This window comes from Nelumbo nucifera, chromosome 1, assembly GCF_055504915.1.
Source record: "Nelumbo nucifera cultivar China Antique chromosome 1, China Antique-T2T, whole genome shotgun sequence".
Lineage (NCBI taxonomy): Eukaryota > Viridiplantae > Streptophyta > Magnoliopsida > Proteales > Nelumbonaceae > Nelumbo > Nelumbo nucifera.
In genome coordinates, this window is record NC_142649.1 from 8,734,001 (window position 1) to 8,759,570 (window position 25,570).

General features: G+C 39.8%; 1 protein-coding gene across 1 annotated transcript in view; it reads left to right on the top strand.

Annotated features, from left to right (window-relative positions):
• The window catches only part of LOC104586808 (acetolactate synthase small subunit 1, chloroplastic-like), a 108,607-nt gene extending 84,282 nt beyond the window's left edge, over positions 1–24,325 (top strand). The window contains exons 11-12 of the mRNA XM_010244158.3: positions 22,931–22,996; positions 24,073–24,325. Coding sequence (XP_010242460.1) covers positions 22,931–22,996; positions 24,073–24,156 — 150 coding nt within the window. The 3' untranslated portion in view covers positions 24,157–24,325. The remainder of the gene's footprint in view (positions 1–22,930; positions 22,997–24,072) is intronic.
• The last annotated feature ends 1,245 nt before the right edge of the window (positions 24,326–25,570 follow it).

Genomic DNA, 25,570 nt, shown 5'->3' on the forward strand with positions numbered 1-25,570 from the left:
GTGGCCAGTGATGGTAGTTCAAGACAGGATATCCGACAAGCTGATTAGATGCCCTCTACATTTATGGATGTCTCCACATCATCATGGCCCCATTCATAGTGGGCAAGACAAAGACCCGACCACATGCATCCGATCGACGATAGGTTCAAGTTATAATTAGGAAAACTGTCCAAGGGTCATTTGGCTATTTATGTGACCTTTTAGTGGTTCCCACAAAAGTTTGTAAGCATTCCCACCTTGGGGGCATATGGCATTGCATCAACTAGCTTTACATCATCCGACATTGCATCATCATTTCAAAAATAAAAAAAATCAAATATTTTTCAAAATTAAAAGGGTAAATCTCTTAAACTACCCCTACTATTCATGAAATTAACAAACTGTACCCTTACTGTTTATTTTTCAAAATTAAAAGGGTAAATCTCTTAAACTACCCCAACGTAGACGAATTTGGTATTGCGAGATGACGGTTTTGGGTATTTGGCGTTTGGGTAGAAGGGATCAACAAAGATCCATTTCCGTCTTCCACTCTTGATGATCCCTTAATTGTGAATTGTTGAGTTTTTTTTTGTTTTTGTCTTTGTTCCGTCTGCCACTCTTAATGAATCCTCAACTACGAAATGCTATTCTCCAAACGCAGAGCCTGTGATCTTTCAAAATATTCGATTATTTGGATGGTATTGAGTTGCAGAGGGTTTTGACACGATGGCAATCTATGAAATCGGTGAGAGGAAATCGAAGACAGAACAATGACAAGCTTTTGCGCTCCAATAGCGGCAGTGATGTCACATGTGAACGGAGTGTGACGAAAAAATAACGACAAGGGGGGTTTTAGACAATTGTCAAAAAACTTAAAGGTATTTTAAGACAATATGTATGTAAGCAGTAAGGGTACAGTTTGTCAATTTCGTGAACAAGTAGAGGTAGTTTAAGAGATTTTCCCAATTAAAAAACAAAAAATTTAAAAATCATAAAAAAAACTTATATAATTATTAAAAAATTGTTATGAAAATTCTAATGATTAAAGATTGGTTTTGTCTTCTAACCCCAGGAATGGTCCAAGTGATAAGCATAGTTATACGTCTAAAGGACTAGCAAAATCATTTAACCGGCACAAAGAGGTCTTGAGCAACAAAAGATGAAATTGAGACCATCAACCTTGGTACCAAGTGAAGGGATGGGATATCCATCACATGGACGCCCAAGTCTTGCGGAATGGACAAAAATTTCTCCCATCTTTGCAGGGAATCGAATTCCCTATAATTGAAAAACATGTTTTTCAAGGATCAATCTTGAATCAAGAACCAAACCAGATCTGAACCAAAAGGAGTAGGAGGGAGGATGTACCTGATACAGAGAAGCAATATCTCCCAATGGAGGTGTTCACGCACAAGGAAGGATCCAAAATCTGCTCCCACTGAAGATGGCGCAGTGCAGGATGGAGCAGAATTAGCAATGTTCTTCAAAAAGAACTTGACCCTTTGCAAGAATCAACTGGACGACTTGTGAGTACAGCTCCAACCAATCTTTTCCCAAAAATTGGAATCAAGATCAGATCTTGATTTCTCCCAAGAACTGGAGATCGAACTGAAGGTGATGGCGGCGGCAGGAAGGAGGCGGCAAGAGAGAATTTGCAGGGTGCAGAAATCTCTCTTCTTGTGATTTTCAGCTCTGAAGAAAATTGAACGCCAATCACTAACTGTTTCGCCCCTTTCTTTCTTTTATAATCTTAAAGGGATCAGCTCCTAATCCCATTAGAATTTGTTAATCCAAATCATATTTGGATTAGAAGTCCCTTTAAGTGATAAGAGATAACCCTTATCTTATCTGTAGATTAGATCAACCATCTCCTAATCTAATTAGGAGGCTTCCAGATCTAAATCTCATTTAGATCTTGGACTCTCTAAGTGGATAGGGTCTAGGCCTAATCCTATCAGCTGATCCATCTCAGAATTCGCCCTTTTTAATTGACTGATCAAATCAGCCCAGTTCGAAATGGGCTTAAGGCCCATTTAAGGTTATCTCCAAGGTCCAGGGCAATACTGGAAATCTGGTCCGGTTCAGAGGTTCTATTAATCCTACACTGCATGTGCTTCGAGTCTCACCCTGGTAGCTGAGACAAGCCACCCCAATAGTTGGCCGCACATCAGTGTCAGCCTTGGCTGGATAAATCTCCCCAGACTTACCCAATGGCTGTGAACATTCTAAACTAACACAAGTCTCATTAAGTGTCCAGTTTAAGGGTATTACACAGAAACACACCACAAGAACATGAATCAATTATGTACTTTATTCATTTACATTAAATTCATAATGTACATAATTCTGATTGAAGCTAAGGGCATACAACTGTCTAACACCGAGGACGACCCTAAGGTGGTCAAGATAGGCACTACCTTGTGCATGGAGGAGTGAGAATTATGGTTGCACTATTAAAGGAATTCAAAGAATTATTTGCTTGGTCATACAAAGACATGATCGGCCTCAACACAAACATAGTGGTGCACAGATTGTCTATCATAGGGGCAAAACCGATAAAGCAAAAAATTAGAAAATCTTGACAATAAGGCCGACTAGAAATAAGAGAGAAGAGGAGAAGAGAAGAGAGATTGGTGACAAAAGAACAATGCTGGCGGCGCCAGCTTCTATTAATATTTATAGGGTGTCTAAAATAAAAGGGAAAAAGACCCTTATGCCCCTGATGTAAGTAAAGTAATATAACAGAAAATAAAAAGACTTTGGTTCCAAACACTCCCCCTCAAGTTGGAGCATAGATGTCAATCATGCCCAACTTGTCACACAAATCATTATGCCGCACATGTTGAAGACCCTTGGTGAAGATGTCTCCAAGTTGTTCCTCTGAGCTGACATATGGAGTGCATACTTCTCTACTCACAAGTTTTTCTCTAATAAAATGCTTATCCACTTCAATGTGTTTCGTCCTATCATGGAGGATTTGATTGGCAACTTTATTGTAACAATAGAGTGACATGGGGTTGTTGATTGCAAAGCCTAGTTCACCTAATAGGTCTATTTTCCACATGATTTCAACTCCAAGAGACATAGCCCTGTATTTTGCTTCAGCACTGGATTTAGCCACCACACTTTGCTTCATACTCTTCCAAGTGACCAAGTTACCTCCTACAAAGGTACAATACCCACTAGTAGACTTTCGGTCATCGACTGCCCCTACCCAATCAGCATCAGTATATACTTCCACCTTTAAACGACCATGTTTCTGGAACAACAAACCAGCTCCTGGAAATTTCTTGAGGTACCTAAGGAGATTCTCTCTACGGCTTCAAAGTGAGTTGTCCTAGGGTTGTGCATGAACTGACTAAGGACACCCACTACATAAGCAATATCAGGTCTGGTCATATTCAAATATAAGGGTCTCCGTACAAGTCTCTGAAACTTCTTCACATCTTTCCGTTGGGAACTAAAGATGCCCTTTTGAGAGCGGGCAACTTCAATTCCAAGGAAATAACGTAAGGGTCCTAGTTCCTTCACCTCAAATTGAGTGGCTAAGAATTTCTTTAGTTTCTGTATTTCGGTCTCCCAGTCTCCTGTGATCACTATGTCATCCACATACACAATTAAAGCTGCAATTTTCCCTTCACCTTTCTTCACAAACAGTGTAGTCTGGCTGGCATTGTTGGAACCCCATCTATTGAATTGCTAAGTGGAAATTACTAAACTAGGCCCAAAGTGATTGTTTCAACCCATATAAAGATTTTTTTAACTTGCACACTTTCTGCTCATTGCTTTTGGCACAAAAACCTGGAGATTGGGTCATGTACACTTCCTCTTCTAAGTCACCATTCAAGAAAACATTCTTAATGTCCAATTGGTGAAGTTCCCAGTCAAGATTTGCTGCCAATGAGAGAAGAATCTTGATAGAGTTCATCTTGCCTACTGGAGCAAATGTCTATGTATAATCCACTCCATATACCTGTGTAAAACCTTTTGCCACCAGTCTGGCCTTGTACCTTTCAACAGTGCCATCAACTTTGTGTTTCACTATGAACACCCATTTGCATCCCACTGGTTCCTTCTCTTCAGGAAGATTCACCAACTCTCAAGTGTCATTTTTATGCAATGCATCAATTTCTTCCTTCATTGCATCCGTCCATTCAGGTTTGGATAAAGCTTTTGCCACATTCTTAGGAATAGGGACTGTCAATAGATGAGAGGAGTGCACAATAAGAAGGTGAAATATGGTCATAGGACACAAAGTGTACGATAGAATGATTAGTGGTATAGGATCTAACACCCTTTCTCTTAGCAATAGGAACATCAAGATCATTAATGATAGGGTAATCAACATTGAGAGGATCAAGCATATCAATAGGAGCAAGTACACCTGGATGATGAGAAGGGTCTACCTCCGGAGAATCCGATGATGTTGGTTGCATAGTGTCAAGTTTCATGGCTCTTGAACTCTACTGGCTTTTGTGGTGGTGAAGACATGGAATGGAGGAGGATCAGGAAGAGGAGGTAGTTGAGTTTGAGCCTTGGTGTTTTTTCTCCTCAACCCTACTCTCCCCCTGAGGAGAAACAAAGAAGAAAGGTTGATTCTCAAAGAAGGATACGTCTATAGAGACATAGTACTTGCGAGAGGTGGGATCATAACAACGATACCCCTATTGAGGTAAAGGGTAACCAAGGAAAACACAAGGAATAACACGAGGATCAAGTTTACCCCGAGTAGGGGACAAGTTATGAACAAAGCAACGACACCCAAAAACACGCATTGGAATGGGGGACAACGGAGTTGAAGGAAACAAAAGCTGATGTGGGGCCTTATACTCTTGTAAGCGAGATGGCATAGGGTTGATGATGTACGTAGCACACAGAATAGCATCTATCAAAAAACGTTTCGGAACATTCATATGGAGTAATAAGCCACGAGGTTCGAGAAGGTGGCAGTTCTTCCTTTCAGCAACACCGCTTTGCTGGGGTGTCCTAGCACAAGAGCTTCGTTGAAGAGATCCACTCGAAGCAAAAAATTTCATGAGATCACTATGGAAGTATTCCTTTGCATTGTTTGATTGGAAAATATGAATTTCAGTTTGGAACTGAGTGAACACCATGCGTTGAAAGTCTTTCACAATTTTACTATATATAGGGCGACAAAACTAACAAGGGAAAAGACCCTTGTGCCCCTGAGTACAATAACAGACATAACAGAAATAAAAAAACACTTTAATTAGCCAAACAGGCCCTAACATCTGCAACTAAATTATTTTAACATTATTCCAACACTCCCCCTCAAGTTGGAGCATAGATGTCAATCATGCCCAACTTGTCACAAATCTTTGTGCCGCACATGATGGAGACCTTTGGTGAAGATATCTGCAAGTTGCTCTTCCGAGCTGACATATGGTGTGCACACTTCTCCACTTTCAAGTTTCTCTCTGATAAAATGCTTGTCCACTTCAATGTGTTTCGTCCTATCATACAGAACTGGATTAGCAACAATATTAGTGGCAGCTTTATTGTCACAGTAGAGTGATGTAGGATTGCTTACTGCAAAACCCAGTTCACCTAACAAATTTCTTATCCACATGATTTCTGCAACCCCATGAGCCATCGCTCTATACTCTGCTTCAACACTGGATCTAGCCACCACACTTTGTTTTTTGCTTCTCCATGTGACAAGGTTTCCTCCTACAAAGGCACAATAACCACTGGTAGACTTTCGGTCATTGACTGCTCTTGCCCAATCTGCATCAGTATATACTTCCACTTTTAAGTGACTGTGTTTCTGGAACAACAAACCAGCTCCAGGAAACTTGTGATATCTCAAGATCCTCTCTGCAGCCTCAAAGTGAGTTGTCCCCGGGCTATGCATGAATTGACTAAGGACACCCACTGCATAGGCAATATCATGCCTGGTCATAGACAAATACAGAAGTCTCCCCACGAGTCTCTAGAACATCTTTACATCTTTCAAAAACTCTCCCTGACTATCTCCCAAATGGTGATTAGGTTCAATAGGTGAATCAGATGGTTTTACCCCCAACTTGCCTGTATCTTGTAGTAGATCTAGTACATACTTCCGTTGGGAAATAAAAATGCCCTTGTGAGAGCGGGCAACTTCAATTCCAAGAAAGTATCGTAAGGGGCCTAGATCCTTCACCTCAAATTTAGTGGCTAAGAATTTTTTTTAGTCTCTGGATTTCAGCCTCCCAATCTCTTGTGATCACTATGTCATCCACATACACAATAAGAGCTGCAATTTTACCTTCACCTCTTTTTACAAACAGGGTATGATCTGACTGGCATTGTTTGAATCCCATCTATTGGACTGCTAAATGGAACTTACTAAACCAAGTCCGAGGTGATTGTTTCAACCCATATAGGGACTTTTTTAACCTGCACACCTTTTGTTCATTGCCTTTGGCACAGAACCCTGGGGGTTGGGTCATGTACACTTCCTCTTCCAAGTCACCATTCAAGAAGGCATTCTTGATGTCCAATTGGTGAAGATCCCAGTCAAGATTTGCTGCCAAGGAAAGGAGAATCCAGATAGAGTTCATCTTCGCTACTGGAGCAAAAGTCTCTGCATAGTCCACTCCATATACCAGTGTGAAGCCTCTTGCTACCAGTCTAGCCTTGTACCTTTCAACAGTTCCATCAGCTTTGTGTTTCACTGTGAACACCCACTTGCACCCCACTGGTTTCTTCTCCTCAGGAAGATCTACTAACTCCCACGTACCATTTTTGTATAAGGCATCAATTTCTTCCTGTATTGCATCTGTCCATTTAGGTTTTGACAAAGCTTCTACCACGGTCTTAGGGATGGGGACACTATCCACAGAAGAGAGAAAGGCACGATACGAAGGTGAAACATGCTCATAGGACACAAAGTTAGAGATAGGATGATTAGTGGTACAAGATCTAACACCCTTTCTCTTTGCAATAGGAATATTAAGATCATTGGGGACAGGTGAATCAACATTTAAAGGAGCAATGGGAGCAAGTGTACCTGGCTGATGAGACGAATCTGCCTCGTGTGAATCCGATGATGTTGGTTGCATAGTGTCCGGCTCCACGGCTCTTGAACTCTGTTGGCTCTTATGGCGACGATGAAAAACCCGGAATGGAGGAGGATCGGGTAAAGGAGGTAGTTGAATCTGAGTCGTCGCTTGTTTCTCCTCAACCCTACTCTCCCCCTGAGGAGAAACCGAGAAGAACGGTTGACTCTCAAAGAATGAGACATCAATGGAAACATAGTACTTGCGGGCAATGGGATCATAGCAATGATACCCCTTTTGAGATGAAGGGTAACCGAGAAAAACACAAAGAATAGCCCGAGGGTCAAGTTTACCACGAGTAGGTGACAGGTTGTGGACAAAATAGGTTGTGGACAAAACAGCGACACCCAAAAACACGCATCGGAATGGTGGACAGCGGGGCTTTAGGGAACAAGAGCTGATGTGGGGCCTTATACTCTAGTAGCCGAGAGGGCATGCGATTGATAATATATGTCGCACACAATACTGCATCCATCCAGAACTGTATTGGCACATTCATATGAATCAGCAAGCCACGAGCAACTTCAAGAAGGTGACGGTTTTTTCGTTCAGCCACACCATTTTGTTGGGGTGTCCTGGCACAAGAGCTTTGTTGAAGTGACCCACTCGAAGCAAAGAACTTCGTGAGATCACTATGGAAATATTCCTTTGCATTGTTCGACTGGAAAATATGAATTTTCGTTTGGAACTGAGTGAACACCATGCGTTGAAAATCTTTCACAATTTGTGGCACTTCATCTCGAGATCGCATAGGGTAAACCCAAGTGTATCGAGAATAATCATCAATTAAAGTAACAAAATACTTATAGCCAGCTGCAGTAGGTGGAGTAATAGGGCCCCAAACATTAGAATAAACAATATGAAACGGAAATTCAGATCTTTTATTTCTTAAAGGTAAAGAACTTCTACAATGCTTACTCAACTGACAAGTTTGACACTGTAACTGACTCACTGACAAGGACTCAAACAACTTTGGGAACATAACTTTTAACGACTCAAAAGAAAGATGACCTAAACCACTATGCCATAAATAGGCCTGACTCTCACTCGACGAACTTGTGGACTCAGTCGCCACTAGACCAGCATTATTCTCCAACATGTAGAGACCATCCACCATGCTTCCTCTACCAATCGTCTTCCACAAGGTCAAATCCTGAAACACACATGAAGACGGAAAAAAGGTGATTGAGCAGTTCAAAGAGTGAGTAATACTACTAATGGACAACAAATTAATAGGTAATTTCGGAACATGCAGGACATTAGGAAGAGTAAGGCCAAGTGGGAGAGATATGGTGCCTCGGCCAGCTATGGTAGAAAAAGAACCATCAGCCAGTCTTACCTTATCTCTCCCAGAGAGAAGGTTATATGTCTGGAACAAATTTGACTTACCGGTCATGTGATTTGAGGCTCCGGAGTCAATAATCCAAGGTGAATTAGTAGTATGAGATGACACATGGAAGGCTGTGGCATTACCTGATGTAGACGCAAATGAGGTAGGACTAGGCCCAGAATCCACCTGGCGGAGAGTCCTACCATACAATTCCAAATGTTCATGGAAGGAGTTGATAATATCTTCCTTAGGGTCAGAACCGGGATGTCTCTCCTGAGTTACGGAAGGACTAGTCTCTGTCGATGCCATATTAGCTGAGTTATACCTTTTTTGATTCTGCTGGCCTGGTTTCTTGCCCTGATCCGGTGCTGACTTCTTACCCAAATTATGTGCCCATTTAGGTTTTCCATGGAGATCCCAGCATGTATCTTTAGTGTGTCGTGTCTTCTGGCAATGAGTGCACCAAAGCGTGCTTTTATCTTTTGATTTTTTCTGAGTGTCTACCCTTTTAAAGCCACCTCCGACATTATGTGCCCATATCTCACAAGCAGTTTCAGCCTACATAAAAGTCTTCCTTACTCGTGACAGCATTGAAACCAAGAGCCAAGACATCACCATACTGTTCTCTTGGTTCCACCTATCATGCTCAGCACTTCCATACTTCGGTTCCTTTACTCTCCCATTGATGTATCCTATTCGCCCCCTAGCAGTGATATAGTGTTTTATCCCCCTAGACCACTCAAGGTAATTCGGACCATCAAAGGGAATGACAGCCATGGGAAAGCTCATATCCATTCCCCCACTCACTCCATTGTGGCTCCCTGAGATCTCTGAAGTAGCAGAATTCTCAGTCGACATGGTCAAGCAGTTAATCAGTCCCAAACACCGGACTTAGGACCCCTCCTTACTCCACAAAACAATGCTCCACTCAGTTCACACCCACACACTCGGGTTTACCAACCAGATTGAGCACAAACAGTACCAAATTCCGGACAAAAACTGAGGTAATATTCGGCAGATTTCAGGCCTGTATAGTTTTATCAGTCCCCACCTACCAGAATTCCAGAATGTCTAACAGCCACTAATCAGCAGGAGAGATCCTTCTTACTTATAGTCAACTCAAACCATTGAGAAGACAGGTCAACATTGACCTACAATTGTCTGAACACATGAACAGGATCACACGATCCATGAAAACTAGGGTTACACAGGTTCGACAGCATTCAGCCGCCCCAGATTCATAGGGTTTTCACTCGGCACATGACCAAGGAGAGTAAAGAAGAGAAAAAATAGGGAGAACTGTACTAGTTGTAGCTATTCTGTAGTCCAAAATCAGATTTCTTTTCTGCTAGTCTGTTCGATCTGTTCTTTGGGTTGATCGATCTTCTCTTGACAGTAGGATTGGTCGATCTGCTCTCTTTTAATCAGCATTCCCGCTCTGATACCATCTTGACAGTGTAGCCAGCCAGAGATAAGTGAAAGAGGAGAGAAGAGAAGAGAAGAAGAAGAGAAGAGAAGAGACAAGAGAAGAGAGAAGGTTTGCAATGTAACAGTTTTGGCGGTGCCAGTGTTTATTTTACTATATATAGGGCGACAGAAATAACAAGGGAAAAGACCCTTGTGCCCCTGAGTACAATAACAGACATAACATAAATAAAAAAAACGAAACAAAAAAAACACTTTAATTAGCCAAACAGGCCCTAACATCTGCAACTAAGTTATTTTAACATTATTCCAACAGTTTCGGAACATTCATATGGAGTAATAAGCCACGAGTTTCGAGAAGGTGGTAGTTCTTCCTTTCAGCAACACCGCTTTGCTGGGGTGTCCTAGCACAAGAGCTTCGTTGAAGAGATCCACTCGAAGCAAAGAATTTTGTGAGATCACTATAGAAGTATTCCTTTGCATTGTTTGATTGGAAAATATGAATTTCAGTTTGGAACTGAGTGAACACCATGCGTTGAAAGTCTTTCACAATTTTAGACACTTCATCTGTAGATCGCATAGGGTAATCCCATGTATATCTAGAGTAATCATCAATCAAAGTAATGAAGTACTTGTTTCCAGCCTCAATAGGTAGAGTAATAGGGCCCCAAACATTAGAATAGACAATATGAAACGGAAATTCAAATATCTTATTTCTTAAAGGAAAAGAGTTTCTACAATGTTTACTCAATTGACATGTTTGACACTGCAATTGACTAACTGACAAAGACTTAAACAACTTTGGAAACATAACTTTTAATGACTCAAAAGAAAGATGACCAAGACGACTATGCCATAAATAGGCTTGATTCTCATTGGATGAACTCAAGGACTTTGTAGCCACAAGACCAGCTTTATTCTCCAACACGTAGAGACCATCCTCCCTACTTCCTCTACCAATCGTCTTCACTGAGGAACATGAAGACGGAAAGAAAGTAACTAAACAGTTCAAAGAGTGAGTAATACTACTAATGGAAAGTAAATTTATAGGCAATTTAGGAACATGCAACACGTTAGAGAGGGTATGGTTGAGTAGGAGAGATATGGTTTCTTGGCTGGCTATGGTGGAGAATGAACCATCAGCCAGTCTCACCTTATCTCTCCCAGAGAGAAGGTTATATGCCTGAAATAAATTTGACTTGCTGGTCATGTGGTTTGAGGCTCCAGAGTCAATTACCCAAGGAGAATCAGATGTATGAGATGACACATGGAAAACAGTGGTAGTGTTACCTGATGTAGACGCAAAGGAGGTAGAAGGAGTAGGACCAGAATCCATCTGGTGAAGAGTCCTACCATATAATTCCAAATAGTCACGAAAGGAGTTGATAATCTCTTCCTTAGGGTCAGAACTGGGATGCCATATTAGCTGAGTTATGCTTTTTCTAATTCTGCTGAATTGGTTTCTTACCCTGATCAGTTGTTGATTTCTTACCCAAATCCTGTGCCCATTTAGTTTTTCCATGGAGATCCCAACATGTATCTTTGGTGCATCTTGTCTTCTGGCTGTGAGTGCACCAAAGTTTACTTTTGTAATCTGTTGTCTTCAGAGAATCACCCTTCTTAAAGGAACCTCTGACATTAGTATCTTTCCAAATCGATGTTAGATCTGAGTAGTACATTGAGAGATTCCTCTCCCCTGCTTGCAAGTAGAGGATTCAGCTTGCAGTTGGTATATCTTGGCATAATCTTTGTTCTGAATAGGTGGATTTTGCTTGTTCTCATATTTCACAAGCTGTTTCAACCCACATGAATGTCTTTCTTACCTATGGCAGCATGGAAACCAAGAACCATGACATCACCATAATATTTTCTTGGTTCCACCTATCATATTCAGCACTTCCGTTCTTCGGTTCCTTCACTTTCCCATTGATGCATCTTATTTTCCCCCTAGCAGTGATGTAGAGTTTTATTCCCCTAGACCATTTAAGGTAGTTTAGTCCATCGAAGAGAACTACAGCCATGGGGAAACTCATATCCATTCCCCCACTGATTCCATTTCGACTTCTTGAAACCCCCGAAGTAGCAGAATTATCATAGGACATGGTCAAAAAAGAATTTCAAGCTCAACACTCAACTTAGGATCCCTCCTGATACCAGGAAAAAAAAATTGCTCCACACACAAGTAATCAGTCCACACACACTTTGGTTTGCACTCAATCTGAGCACAAAAAAGCAGTACCAGTTTCCAGAAAAAATAGTACAATCAAACTGATTTTCAGACCTGTACGGGTTAACAGTCCTAACCTACTAACTTTTCAGAAGGTCTAACAACATTGATCATCAGGAGAGATCCTTACACACTTGTAATCAAGCCAAAAAAGCTAGAGAAAACAGGTCATCCGTGACCTATAGTCACCTTTTCACAGGTACAGGATCACACGATCCAAAACAGAAGAGGTATAAACCTCACAAGGTTTTTTTTTTTTTCCTGGTACACAACCAAGGAAAGAAAAAAAAGGAAAAAACAGGACTGTACCAGTCGTAGATCAGTTTCGATCAACCCAGATCCAGTTCTCTGTTCCGCCCAGATTCAGCAAGTTGAAGAAGAAAGAAAACTTGTTCAATCTACTCTCACAGCCACTAATCCTGCTCTTTTACCATCTTGACAATAAGGCCAACTAGAAATAAGAGAGAAGAGAAGAGGAGAAGAAGAGAGAAGATAGAAGAGAAGAGGAGAGATTGCAACAATGGAACAGTGCTGGCGGCGCTAGCTTCTATTAATATTTATAGGGCGTCTAAAATAAAATGGAGAAAGACCCTTGAGCCCTTGATGTAAGTAAAGTACAATAACAAAAAATAAAAAAAGAATTTAAACCAACCAAACGGACGCGAACAAGACAGAAAATAATAAATAAGACAAAATAAACTATTTCAAAAAGCAATGTGATGTGGACTTTCTCTTAGTTTCTTACTACCCTTAGTGGTTGGGAAATATAGTACTAGTGTCGAATGACGGAAGAGTCAGAATGTGCATAGACTACAAGAACCTGAGCTGGTCCAGTTCCAAAGATGACTTTCCCTCACATCAACATCCTAGTCAACAACACTACTGGGTATGCCTTCCTCTCCTTCGTGGATGACTTTTAAGGGTATAATTAGATTCTCATGGTAGAAGAAGACAGGGAGAAAATATCCTTTATCACACCTTGGGCACTTATTGCTACAGAGGCATGTCATTCGGTCTCAAGAACACTGGTCCTACTTAATAATAGGCTATGATGAACTTTATTCCATGACATGAAGCATAAAGAGATTGAAGTATATGTTGACGACATGATTGGCATGTCATGGACAAGGAAAGAACACATTGCCAATCTCAAAAAGCTCTGCACCATGGTTTAGAAGTTCAAGCTAAAGCTGAATCCTCAGAAGTGCATGTTTGGAGCAACCTCTAATAAATATCTAGGCTTCATGTTAAGCCAACGGGGAATCGAAGTTGACCCTATCAAGGTCAAGGCAATTATGGAGATGCCACCTGCCAAGATGGAGAAAGAGAAAAGAGGCTTCTGGAGTAGGATGGGGATCAACCTAAGGCATATCAAAAGAGAACCAAAGCTGCTCCTATGCTCATTTGGCATCATTATGAAGACGTGGGGCCCACATGGGAGATGGGTTAGCTGTGCATCAACTTGGGAAGACCCTAGTGTCTCCAATCCACCTTAAGATGCTCTTTGCATGGTTGAGCTTGCTGCTGGACAGGACTTATTTGGTTTTCTTATATTTCTGGATAGCAAGGGTATTTTTGTAATTTTGCATGTTTAGTGGGTTATGTTTGGGAACAGGTCTTAGTCTAGTAATTTCCCTTTGTTTGGCTTTATGTTCGTAATTGTTTGGGGCAGGTTTAGTCTAATCTAGCTTCTTTTTGTAAGTGGCTTGTTGGGCAAGCTAACTTGGGGGGCAAAATTTCTTCCTTTGGAAGCTTCTTCTTATTAAGCTTGTAAGGCTCATTTGGAAAGACAGTTTTGGCTGATGAACAAAGAAGGTTTCTCTATAGAATTTGGTGTGATTTCCAAGTTGGGGGTGTGATTTCCCTCACCCTTAGGTGTGATTGCCTAGGGTTGTCTTCTTTCATCTTCTCTTCTCTTCTCTTCTTTGTTTTAATCTGATATTTGTTTCTGTTCTACCCACCTACAACCTGAGTTTAGTTGCAAGAGTAGTGCTGAATCACAAAGGTCCTGCATCAGTTTGGTATCAGAGCCAGGATCAGCACTATGACAACTCGTAGTGGGAGGAACTTTAGAAGGAGATTAAGTGATAGGCAACGGGAAGATTTCCTTTACATGATCATGTAAAGGGTTGATGCCTTGGAAGCTCAAGTCAAGGAGTTACAACAAGGTTCTCAACAGTCATATGTTAATGCTACAAATATCACTAGAGAGGCTTCTTCTAGTGCCCCAAGGAACAGTGGAGAAGTGGATGAAGCTGAAACAAGGAGGGAGAGGGTTTCGGCATCACCAAGGCCAAGCCAACGAGCAATGCTGCTGTACGAGAGGCCTCAACCATCTCTTTTGGAGATGGCACATGAAGTACTAGAGCATGATCAGCATGAGAGATATGATACCTATGAGGCAGCTGGAGACATCACCAAGGAGGTATGAGTTAAAGTTCCCGATTTTCATGGTAAGATCGACCCCCAAGCATTTTCTGATTAGCTTGCTACTTTAGAAAGGTACTTCGATTGGTATGGTATATCAGATGAGAGGAGGGTTAGGTTTGCTGTCATGAAGCTTGTTGGACAAGCCCAAGTTTGGTGAACTGGTGTAGAGAATGATTTAAGAGATGTTGGACAACCACCCATCATCCATTGGGAGGAGATGAAGCTAAAGTTGAAGCAGAAGTATTTGCCTTATGACTACCAAGATGATCTCTTTGATCAACTCAGCAATATAAAACAAGGAAGCATGTCAGTGGTGGAATACATGAACAGATTTGAAGAGCTGAAAGTTCGGTGTAGATGAATTGAAGATCCTTCCCAAATGCTTTCACGTTTCAAATCTGGATTGAGGGCTGGAATAAGGAACCAGATGGTTGTTCATCATTTTTAAGATGTGGATGAAGCCTTCCAAATAGCCTTGAAAATTGTGAAGAGCATGTGGCAGCCTCCTATTAGAAATTTCCTCCTCAAATTGGGGAAATAGCAACTACAAGGCCTGCTGATTTGTTCAAACCTATGCAGCTAGCACCTCCATATGGCACTACCAATCGGTCAAATGGCTCTAGACTTAATGATCCATATGATCCCAAAGGAAAGGCACCTATGGTAGATGGTCAACCCAAGGGAGATAAGAGGCCATTTTGTTTTTGTTGGCAAGGACATGGCCATATGGCCTATGAGTGTCCAACAAGAAAGGCTTTGCATGTAGCTATTGAGCAACATGAAGAAAGGCCTGCACCACAAGCCCATGATCCACATGGTTATGGGTATGACTCACCCAAAGAAGATGATTTTGGAAGCTTTGACAGTGCTGATTTATAAGATATTGATGTAGATGCTTCCCTTGTGAATGTGGTGAGACGTATACTTTCTGTTCCAAAGGAGGAGGATTGGAGGCGAACTACTATTTTTCAAACATTTTTTTTTGATCAATAACAAGAAACTTTAGTAAAGATATGCAACTATTTTTCAAACATTGGTTAGCTAAAAAGCTTATTATTGATGGTGGTAGCTGCATGAACGTGGTGTCTGAGTCAACTATTGAGCACTTGAAGTTGTCAACAGAACCACATCCTCACCCATACAAAGTTGCTTGGATCAACAACACTTCCCTTCCTGTAACTAAAAGGTGTTTGATTTCCTTTTCTATTCATCAATATTCAGATTCTATTTGGTGTGACGTTATTCCCATAAATGCTACTCACATTTTACTTGGATGACCTTGGCTATATGATCGAGATGTATACCATTGTGGAAAGCTAAACACCTTATTAACCAGCAAGTTATTTTAAAGCCAATGTCAACCGAACAAATTAAGAATTATGGTGAAAAGAGACAGGTCATCTATAATGTAGTAGCCAAAGAAGTGGAGAAAACAGTACCTGTACCACTTGTAGATGCACCTCCAGCACCTGTACCATTTTTTCCAGGCTGCCAACTTCCCAACTTGCTTGCATATCACATGAACCCAATAGAACATGCTGAACTTAAAAGGCAAGTTCAAGAATTGTTGTCTAAAGGTTTCATCAGAGAAAATCTTAGTCCTTGTGCAGTTCCAGCACTTTTGACACCAAAGAAGGATGGCTCTTGGCGTATATGTGTTTATAGTTGAGCCATTAATAAGATCACCATCAAGTATAGGTTTCCCATTCCTAGACTCAATGATATGCTTGACATGATGGCTGGTGCAACAATCTTTTCCAAGATAGATTTTAAGAGTGGGTACCATCGGATTAGAATTCGACCCGGTGATGAATGGAAGACAACATTCAAGACCAAGGATGACTTATATGAGTGGGTGGTCATGCCCTTTGGTCTCTCTAATGCACCTAGCACTTTTCTGTGGGTTATGGATCAGGTACTCCAGCCCTTTATTGGGTGTTTTCTTGTTGTTTACTTTGGTGATGTACTAGTATATAGCAAGGATAGTGATACACGTGTTGCCCACCTTCAACAAGTTATGAGGGTTCTCCGTCAAGAGAAGCTCTATGCATAGTTGTCAAGGTGTTGCCTAGGCGCCTTGCCCAAACGCCTTGACTTTTAGCAAATAGGTGCCCATCTAGGCAACAAAAATGACAATGTGGGCGCCTTTTATAATATCATTTATATTGTTGTGACTTATTAATGTATGTGTTAATACATTTTATTTTATGGTATATATATCAATTATACTTTATTTTAATGTTTTACTAATGAAATTTAAAAGGTCAAAGGGTTTTGAGAAGAGAAAAAGAAAGAAAGAAAGAAAGAAAAGAAAGAGGAAAGAAAGAATAGAATAATGAAGTTCTTTTTTTCTATTCTCTCTCTAATTAAATAAAACAGAAACTCCATCCTTGTTTTTTTTTTCTATTTTACTTTCCATCTTGAATATTTATCATATAAAGTTAATAACCTTCTTTAGCTGCTAATTAATATGAATTTGCCCTATTAAACACTTATTATAGTAGTATTATTTTTGAAAATAATGAAATTAATATATGTAAAAGATTTTTTTCTTTTAGACGATGATTTGCCACATTTTTAGAGGAAATTTAATGTTCTTAATAAAGAGAATTGCTATTTTTTCAATTAACATATATGCTGAATGGTATATAAAACTAGGAAACTATCCAAAAGTCAGTTTTTTATATTATAAAATTTTTATCGCCTAGGAGATGCCTAGGCACCCCAGTGTCACCCAAAATCGTCTAGACGTCTTGAAAACTATGGCTCTATGTTAACTTGTAGAAGTGTTGTTTTATGGTGCCTAGTGTTGTATTTCTTGGTTTTGTTGTATCAGCTGATGGTGTGAAAGCTGATCTAGACAAGGTTAAGGCCATAGTTAGTTGGCCTATACTTTGCACACCACATGAAGTTTGAAGTTTTCATGGATTGGCTACATTTTATAGGCGTTTTATTCAGAATTTCAGCACCATAATGGCACCCATAACTGATTGCATGAAGAAGGGTCAGTTCTTATGGTCTAATGCAGCAACCAAGGCTTTTGAGGAGATCAAAAAGAGACTAACAGCATCACCAGTCCGTCTCCCAAACTTTTGTAGGGTCTTTGAAGTAACTTGTGATGCCTCACATGTTGGGATTGGTGGAACTCTTAGCCAGGAGGGTCACCCAGTGAATTAATGAAGCCAAGCTAAAATACAGCTCCTATGACAATGAATTAAAGTTAAAGGGGAGAGATAATGGGGCTTGTCTCTCTCCCACTTTCTCTTGTACACTTTCTTTTAAATTCAATGAAGTAATCAGTTATTCATCAAAAAAAACATAGCACCTATGATAAGGAATTTTATTCCCAATGGATTTGTTCTCTTTTCTGACCGCGAGGCTTTGAACCACATCAACTCTCAGAAGAGGTTGAATCAACAACATGCCAAGTGGGTGGCATTTCTCCATGAATACAATTTTGTTATCAAACACATGGCTGGAAAGGAGAATAAAGTAGCTGATGCACTTAGCCAAGTGGTCTATATCCTCTCTACTGTGGCTGTATGGGTGGTAGGCTTTGATGTGCTCAAAAGAGACTACCCTACATGTCGAGATTTCAGCATTATCTATGCAGATTTGTAGTCAGGACAGCAAGCAACATATCCAGAATTTTCACTACATGATGGCTTTCTCTTCAAAGGGACTCATTTGTATCTACCCAATACCTCACTTAGGGAAGAGGTAATTTGGGAACTACATGCAGGGGGTGTAGCAGGTCATTTTGGACGAGACAAAGGCCGAAGCATTGGTTTTGTCTCCTCAACAAAGGCCGAAGTCATGACATCTCTAACCGGCATCAGGATTGCAAAAGACATGGGCTTATTAAATCTACCATTAAAGGAGATTCAACCAACACCATTAATTGGCTTTCTAATTCTGACAGTGGGCCTTGGGCCTTAGCTCACTACCTGGCTGAAGCGAGAGACATCCTCTCTTCTCTAAATGATCATGTGGTCTGGATTCCGAGGGAACTAAACTCTGAAGCTGACAGTCTAGCTAAATCTGGCACTCACAGGGATTACCTATTTAGTGATAGTTTTCTGCCTATGTAACTTTCTGAGTGTTTAATTGTTGTTGTACATCTCCTCATGTACCTCTTCTTTTTATCGAATAAAGTTAACCTTTTTTCAAAAAAAAAAAAAAAACCATTGCCATGGTTGAAGATTGTTTCTATTGGCCAGGACTCAAAAGGGATGTAGCTTAGGTTATCAAGCAGTGTTGTGTATGTCAGCTAGCAAAGGGAAGGAAACATAATGCTGGTTTGTACACTCCACTCCCTGTTCCACATTCCCCTTGGCAAGACCTCAACATGGATTTTGTGCTAGGACTCCCTAAGACTCTACGGGGGCATGATTCCATCCATGTTCTGGTTGATCGCTTCTCTAAAATGGCTCATTTCATCCCTTGTAGCAAGATATCTGATGCGGTAAACATTGCACAACTATTCTTTAAGGAAGTTGTGCATTTGCATGGCCTACCTAGTACTATTGTTTCAGATAGAGATGCCAAATTTATGAGCTACTTTTGGAGGACTCTTTGGCGTATGTTGAATACTGAGTTGATGTTCTCTTCATCTTTTCATCCTCAAACTGAAGTTTTGAATAGAAGTTTGGGAGATTTACTGCAATGTTTTGTGAGTGATGGGATTTGGTGTTGCCTACAACTGAATTTGCCTACAATAGCTCCGTGAACAGAACTACAGGTCGCAGTCCCTTTGAGATAGTGATGGGGATTCAGCATAAGAAGCCTATAGACCTAGTTCCTTTGCCATCAGAAGCAAGATCAAGTGCAGATGCAGAAAATTTTGCTAACCACGTCAAGGAGATCCATGATGAGGTTAGGAAGAAGATTGCAACAAGCAATGAAGCCTATATGTCTCATGCTGACCTACAACACATGCTTACTGATTTTAATGAAGGGGACATGGTAATGGTACGGATCAGGCCTGGACGTTTCCCTAAGGGTGTTTATAAGAAGCCCCATTCAAGAAGCTCAGGTACTTTCAAAATCAAGAAGAAAATCAGCTCTAATGCTTACATATTGGATTTTCCAAAGGATATGGGTATGAGTAATGTATTCAATGTGGAGGATTTAACATTGTATCAAGGTGATACAACCTATATTGACCAATTCGTAGGCCGTTTACCTCCAGCCCCACTTTCAAGGAAGAGATTGAAGATGTTATTGATGATCAAATTGTTTCAGCACGACATGGGGGATATCGCAAGATTCTTGTCAAATGTAAAGGTCGTCCTCACTCTGATTGCACTTGGATCACTGCCAATGAGTTCCAATGCCTAAATTGTGATATGTATTAGAGGTACCTTCCTTTTACTCGACGGAGTCGAGTTTTTTCCAAGCTGGGGAGAGATGATGGGGGTCAACCTAAGGCACATCAAAAGAGAACCAAAGCTGCTCCTATGCTCATTTGGCATCATTATGAAGACATGGGGCCCACATGGGAGCTGGGTTAGTTGTGCATCAACTTGGGAAGACCTTAGTGTCTTCAATCCACCTTAAGATGCTCTTTGTGTGGTTTCGCTTGCTGCTGGACATGACTTATTTGGTTTTCTTACATTTCTGGACAGCAAGGATGTTTTTGTAATTTTGCATGTTTGTGGGTTATGTTTGGGAACAGGTCTTAGTCTAGTAATTTCCCTTTGTTTGGATTTATGTTTGTAATTGTTTGGGGCAGGTTTAGTCTAATCTAGCTTCTTTTTGTAAGTGGCTTGTTTGGCAAGCTAACTTGGGGGGCAAGTTTCTTCCTTTAGAAGCTGCTTCTTATTAAGCTTGTGTAAGGCTCATTTGGAAAGACAGTTTTGGCTGATGAACAAAGAAGGTTTCTCTATAGAATTTGGTGTGATTGCCAAGTTGGGGGTGTGATTCACCCTTAGGTGTGATTGCCTAGGGTTATCTTCTTTCATCTTCTCTTCTTTCTTTTAACCTGATATTTGTTTCTGTTCTGTACACCTACAACCTGAGTTTAGTCTTGCATCATCATTCCTTGGTTGACTCCCATCTACAAACCAATATTCAAGTTGCTCAAAAAGAATTCTTCCAACGAATGGCCTGGGGAATGTCAAGCAACATTTGACAAGATCAAGGAGCATTTGCTCAACCCTGCAGTGCTTGTACCATTGATTCTAGGCCAACTAGTCATCGCCTATCTCTTGATGACATGCACATGAATGGGAGCAGTACTTGGATAGCATGATGAGATAGGAAGGAAAGAGAATCATCTACTATATTAGCAAGCACTTGTCAAAGTCGGAAGCAAAGTACACCCACTTATATAAGACGTATCTTATCTTTGTTTGGGCTACTCAGAGACTTTAACACTACACGCTGTCTTACTCGGTTTGGCTCTTGGTACAGATACACTCACTAAAGTACTTGTTTGAGAAGCCAACCTTGTTAGGAAGGACCACTAGGTGGTAGTTATTGTTATCAGAGTTAGAAATCACCTATCTGACACAAAATTCTATCAAAGGTCGAGACATAGAAAAGCATCTTGCAGAACACCCCCTTGTAGCCTACGAGCTGTTGCGAACTGAATTCCCTGATGAGGACATCCTCACCCTTGAAGCAAAGTCAGAACAACTAGCCAGCCAATGGAAGATGTATTGTGGCAGAGCCAAGAATGAGGCAGGTATAGGTATAAGAATTATCCTTGTGTCTCCAGACAAACTACAGGGCCATGGTCCATGGGAGTTGGGTCCCACACTACAAAGAATTAAGCTTGATTTTGATGGGTGTTTGTTTGGCAACCCTAGACTTTCATATATTGGGGGATCTTTTAGAGATGGGGATGGAGTAGTGGCTTTATATTCTGGTCCAATAGGGGTCGGAGATTTCACTTAGAGCAGAACTTTTGGCCCTCCTCCAAGGTCTGAAATTGGCTAGACAGTTAAGGTTCCAGCTGATGGAAGCGGAAGGTGACTCCAAAATTGTGATATTGTGATAGGGTGGATGCAAATAGGAAATTTGGGGGTGTGAACCCACAGGTGGGTCATGAGGGAGATTCTTTGTCTATGAAGGGAAATTTGTGCTATTTTCAGATGGATTGGAAGATCAGCCAACAAGATGGCTACAAGGGACAAATGGGGGGTTGAGCTTGTTTTTGGCTTTGTTGTAATTCTCATTTCATCACTTCTTGGATGTTCAGACTGATGTAACATTGCTTAATATTAATTGAAAGTCACCATTTTCAATCAAAAAAGAAAAGTCAACAGCAACTTAGCTGCAACCTATCTGACCTCGACTTTAATCTACTAAAAACATCAGTTATATGGGTAAACAGAATTGGAGGCAGAGGGCTTAGGCAAGGTGAAAATAGCAGTGTTGGTGAATGAAGATCTGATTTTCACTAGGATGGAGTCCAGTTTATGATATTAGGGGTTTTATTTACATTCGAGCTGGATGAGGGGCTGATGATCTTGTGATTTTTCGACTTTTTTTAAGTCAAGTATGGAGCTGAAAGTTTGGGTGGTGGAAGAAGTTATTACTATGTTGGATGCTGATCTCTGACTTAACAAGTTGTTAACTTTTAGCATGGATTGATCCTTTCTACAGGGTGATTTTTTATTTGACTGTTTAGTGGTTAGGTTACTCTTATTGTGCCATTTGTTATGTTCTTTTCTCTCTTGGGTGATTTCTTATTACCTTTTCTTGTACTTTCTTCTTATTTTAAAAGATTTTGATTTTACTATCCAAAAAAGTTAACCAAAGATGACTCTTGGAACAGGGTAACGTATTGTTAGAATCTGTGTTGTGTTTTTCTGTTATCTAAGAAGTAAGGCCTATGCATCCCCCTCTGGATTTGCTGTTTCTTGGGCTTTTAGGAGACTATCTTTGTAATACCATTATATGTAGAGGTTGTGGAGTCAGAACTGCCCTTCCCCCCCCCCTCAACACTCACACACTTAGTTGCATCCCATATTTAAGGGCCTGACCCAGGATCCTGGAGGACCTCCATGCTTAGAATAATGGAACAAAATCTTATGGGCAGATACAAAAGAGAATAGATAGAAATTACACGAAGGTTGCTGACAAAAAATGAAAAGAAAATCCAGAATTAACTTTGCAAGAAATATCATCATGCCAAATCAGGATCCTGACTAATCTCATCCTCTGGTAGGCCAGCATTCATATCAGCTTATTTTGAATGGTGAGAAAGGATCTATAGGTTAGCCAAGTTTATATATTTGGTGATTAAGAGAGTGCTATTGTTGGATTTATCATATGTTGCATCATATTTTACTTTTGCATTCAGTTCACATGTACTCTTCTGGTGGTAATTTGGCTTCCATTGTGAACTATGAACTATGATCATAGCACCTTCTTGTTTCTTGTTTAGTTCAGTGTCTATGTATGGACATATGTTTATGTTTACACGTGACTAATTTTGATTGTCAATTTGGCTTTTGTTATCTATTTCAGCTTACTGGTGATTTGGATAAGATGGTTGCGTTGCAGAGACTATTGGAACCCTATGGTATTTGTGAGGTATGTTTCCACATTCGAACTTGATCCTTCTGATACAATTCAGAGCCTAGATTGGTGACATTGAGCCATCTGACTTTGTAATAGCTAAGGGTGTCAATGGACCAGTTTTGGATTGGACCCCATCCAGTCCAAAATCAATTTGGACAGATAGGACGGACCAACAAGGCATATTGGATTGGACCAATCTAGTCCAAAATATTTATTAGATTGGATTGGACCTGGTCCGTCTGTAACAAATTTATATTGGATTGGGTTGGATTAAGCCAATATCTGGTCCATTGATATAGAATAAGAATATATGTTTCAATGGACCGGATTTGAGTTGAAACCAATCTAAATCAAAATGAATTTGAGCAGATTGAACGGTCCAGACATTGAATTGGACCGGTTCATATTGGTCCATAACATTCATTGGATTGGATTGGACCTGGTCCATTTATAATGGACTCATATTGGACTGGTTCATATTGGACTGGTTCGACACCCCTCTCATAGCCTACTCTTGGCTAAGTTTTAACATCTTTGTTGCATTGCATTGACTTGCATACAAATTTTACATCAAACATGGTTCAGAGCTGCCTTGAGATTCTAAAAGAACCAACTTCAAATGTGGCTTTTCAATTTCCTATTCTCGTATTACTTTCTTCAGTGAGTGTATTTTTTTTCATGGAGCAAGAATGCATCCAAACTTAGTCATGCCAAGTCATGCATCCAAGTCGTTGGCAATTTTCATGGAGCAAGAACTATGCTACTGTTTTTTGAACATTTCCAAGTTCTTAATTGTAATTTCTTTTCCAGTTTGTGGTAGCGTGTAAGAACTATGCTACTGTTTTTGGAATTTGTGGTTTGTCCATATACAATTTGAGAATCATGGTCTACCAAATCATTCCATTTGATACAACTTCCATGTGTGTAATTAAATGATTAACCATTTCCACAAAGTTTACGACTTATATTGCAACATGGGTTTAGCAATTGCTCAGTCTAATGTCTATGACTTCTATTGCGTTTTACCTATAAACCCTTGCATTTATTTCTAGTCTCCCCCTTACAATGTTTCTTATGCTTACCTGAAGGTGGCGCGAACTGGGCGTGTGGCATTGGTGCGTGAGTCTGGAGTAGACTCCACTTACCTCCGTGGCTATTCTCTTCCATTTTAGTTCTGCATATCCTGATTGAACAAGGGTTTGTAGTTTTCTTTATTTTCCTTATTCACTCTTTTACTTTTTCTGAAACTGACCCGAAAAATTTTGAGAATTTTATTTAATATGTATTGATATAGAGATGTATCATGTGTCTTTGAGGATAAACATGGCTGTTTGTCTTTTAGTTGGATTTTATTGTGTTTTGGGGCGCGGAGTGCAGAAGTGACAAGAAATCCATGATTTTGTGTGTGTATGTGTGTTTCGGTAAGAAAGGATAACTGTATTAGAGTAAACAAAGACGTTCATACAGATCATAACCAAACAGAAATCAAAACAGAGGATTATCCATAATTCAGCATATCTGTTAGCCATGGAAGACTGGCAAACTGACTCTATCCTACAAACTCCTGCGCATGGTTTAAAGTATCGATACGGGTGTATCGTATTTTATCTTTTGAAAAAGATACGGTCCGAAATGCCCATTTCCAGGTGTTTCGGAACTCCAATTTTTTTAATAATAAAAAACATGTTTTTAGCTTCCTAAAAAACCAAAATTTGAAAAAAAAAAACTAAAAAACAAAGTGTTTCAACCATTTCTAAGTACGATACGATATGGGTATTGTATAATACTTTGAACCTTGCTCCTGCGAGCTGAGAAGTGAGCAGCTATATAGCAGCAGATGCACGGAGAACTTAGCATAGTGTTCTTGGACAAAGAAATGATATCCTGTAAAAGGAAACAGATTTCTGCATGTGTATGTAACCTTTAATGACCTTTTGTTAATGATGACTTTAATTGCACTCCAAAATGATCTGATGTAAGCCTAATTTCAAAGCCAACTTCAGACCTTCAATAGTTCAATTACAACAATGACCTTTTGTTTATTTTCTCTTAACTTTTAACTATTAAAAGAAATTTTTTAACTTTAAGAGAAAATTGGGTGTTCATTTCCTCTTATTTCTTATTCCTTAAAATGTAATCATACAATTTTTTTGTTTTCCAATGATACCTCCAAAAAGATGAACAAAAACTTTTATATGTAGGGTTAAAATGGATAACACATAGATACAATGAAAATCAAAATACACATGGACTAGAAAATCCAAAAAAAAAATCCTTAAAAATATGAATAACAATAAAAATGAGTTTTATGTGTTTATAATTAATTTATCTAATCATAAAAACCATTCTTTAACAATTTATATAAAGTATCGAGAAATAATTAGTGATCGTTGAAAAATAATAGGAAACAAAATGTATGTGTGTGTATATATACTAATATTTATTAGCTAATATTTTTTTAAAGCCATTTATTATTTAATATTTATTATATAGATTTAGATAATATTTAGGGTAAATGATTATAATGTATACAAGTTAATATATACCTTAATTTTTAAGAAATAAATATAATTTGTATTCATTTTA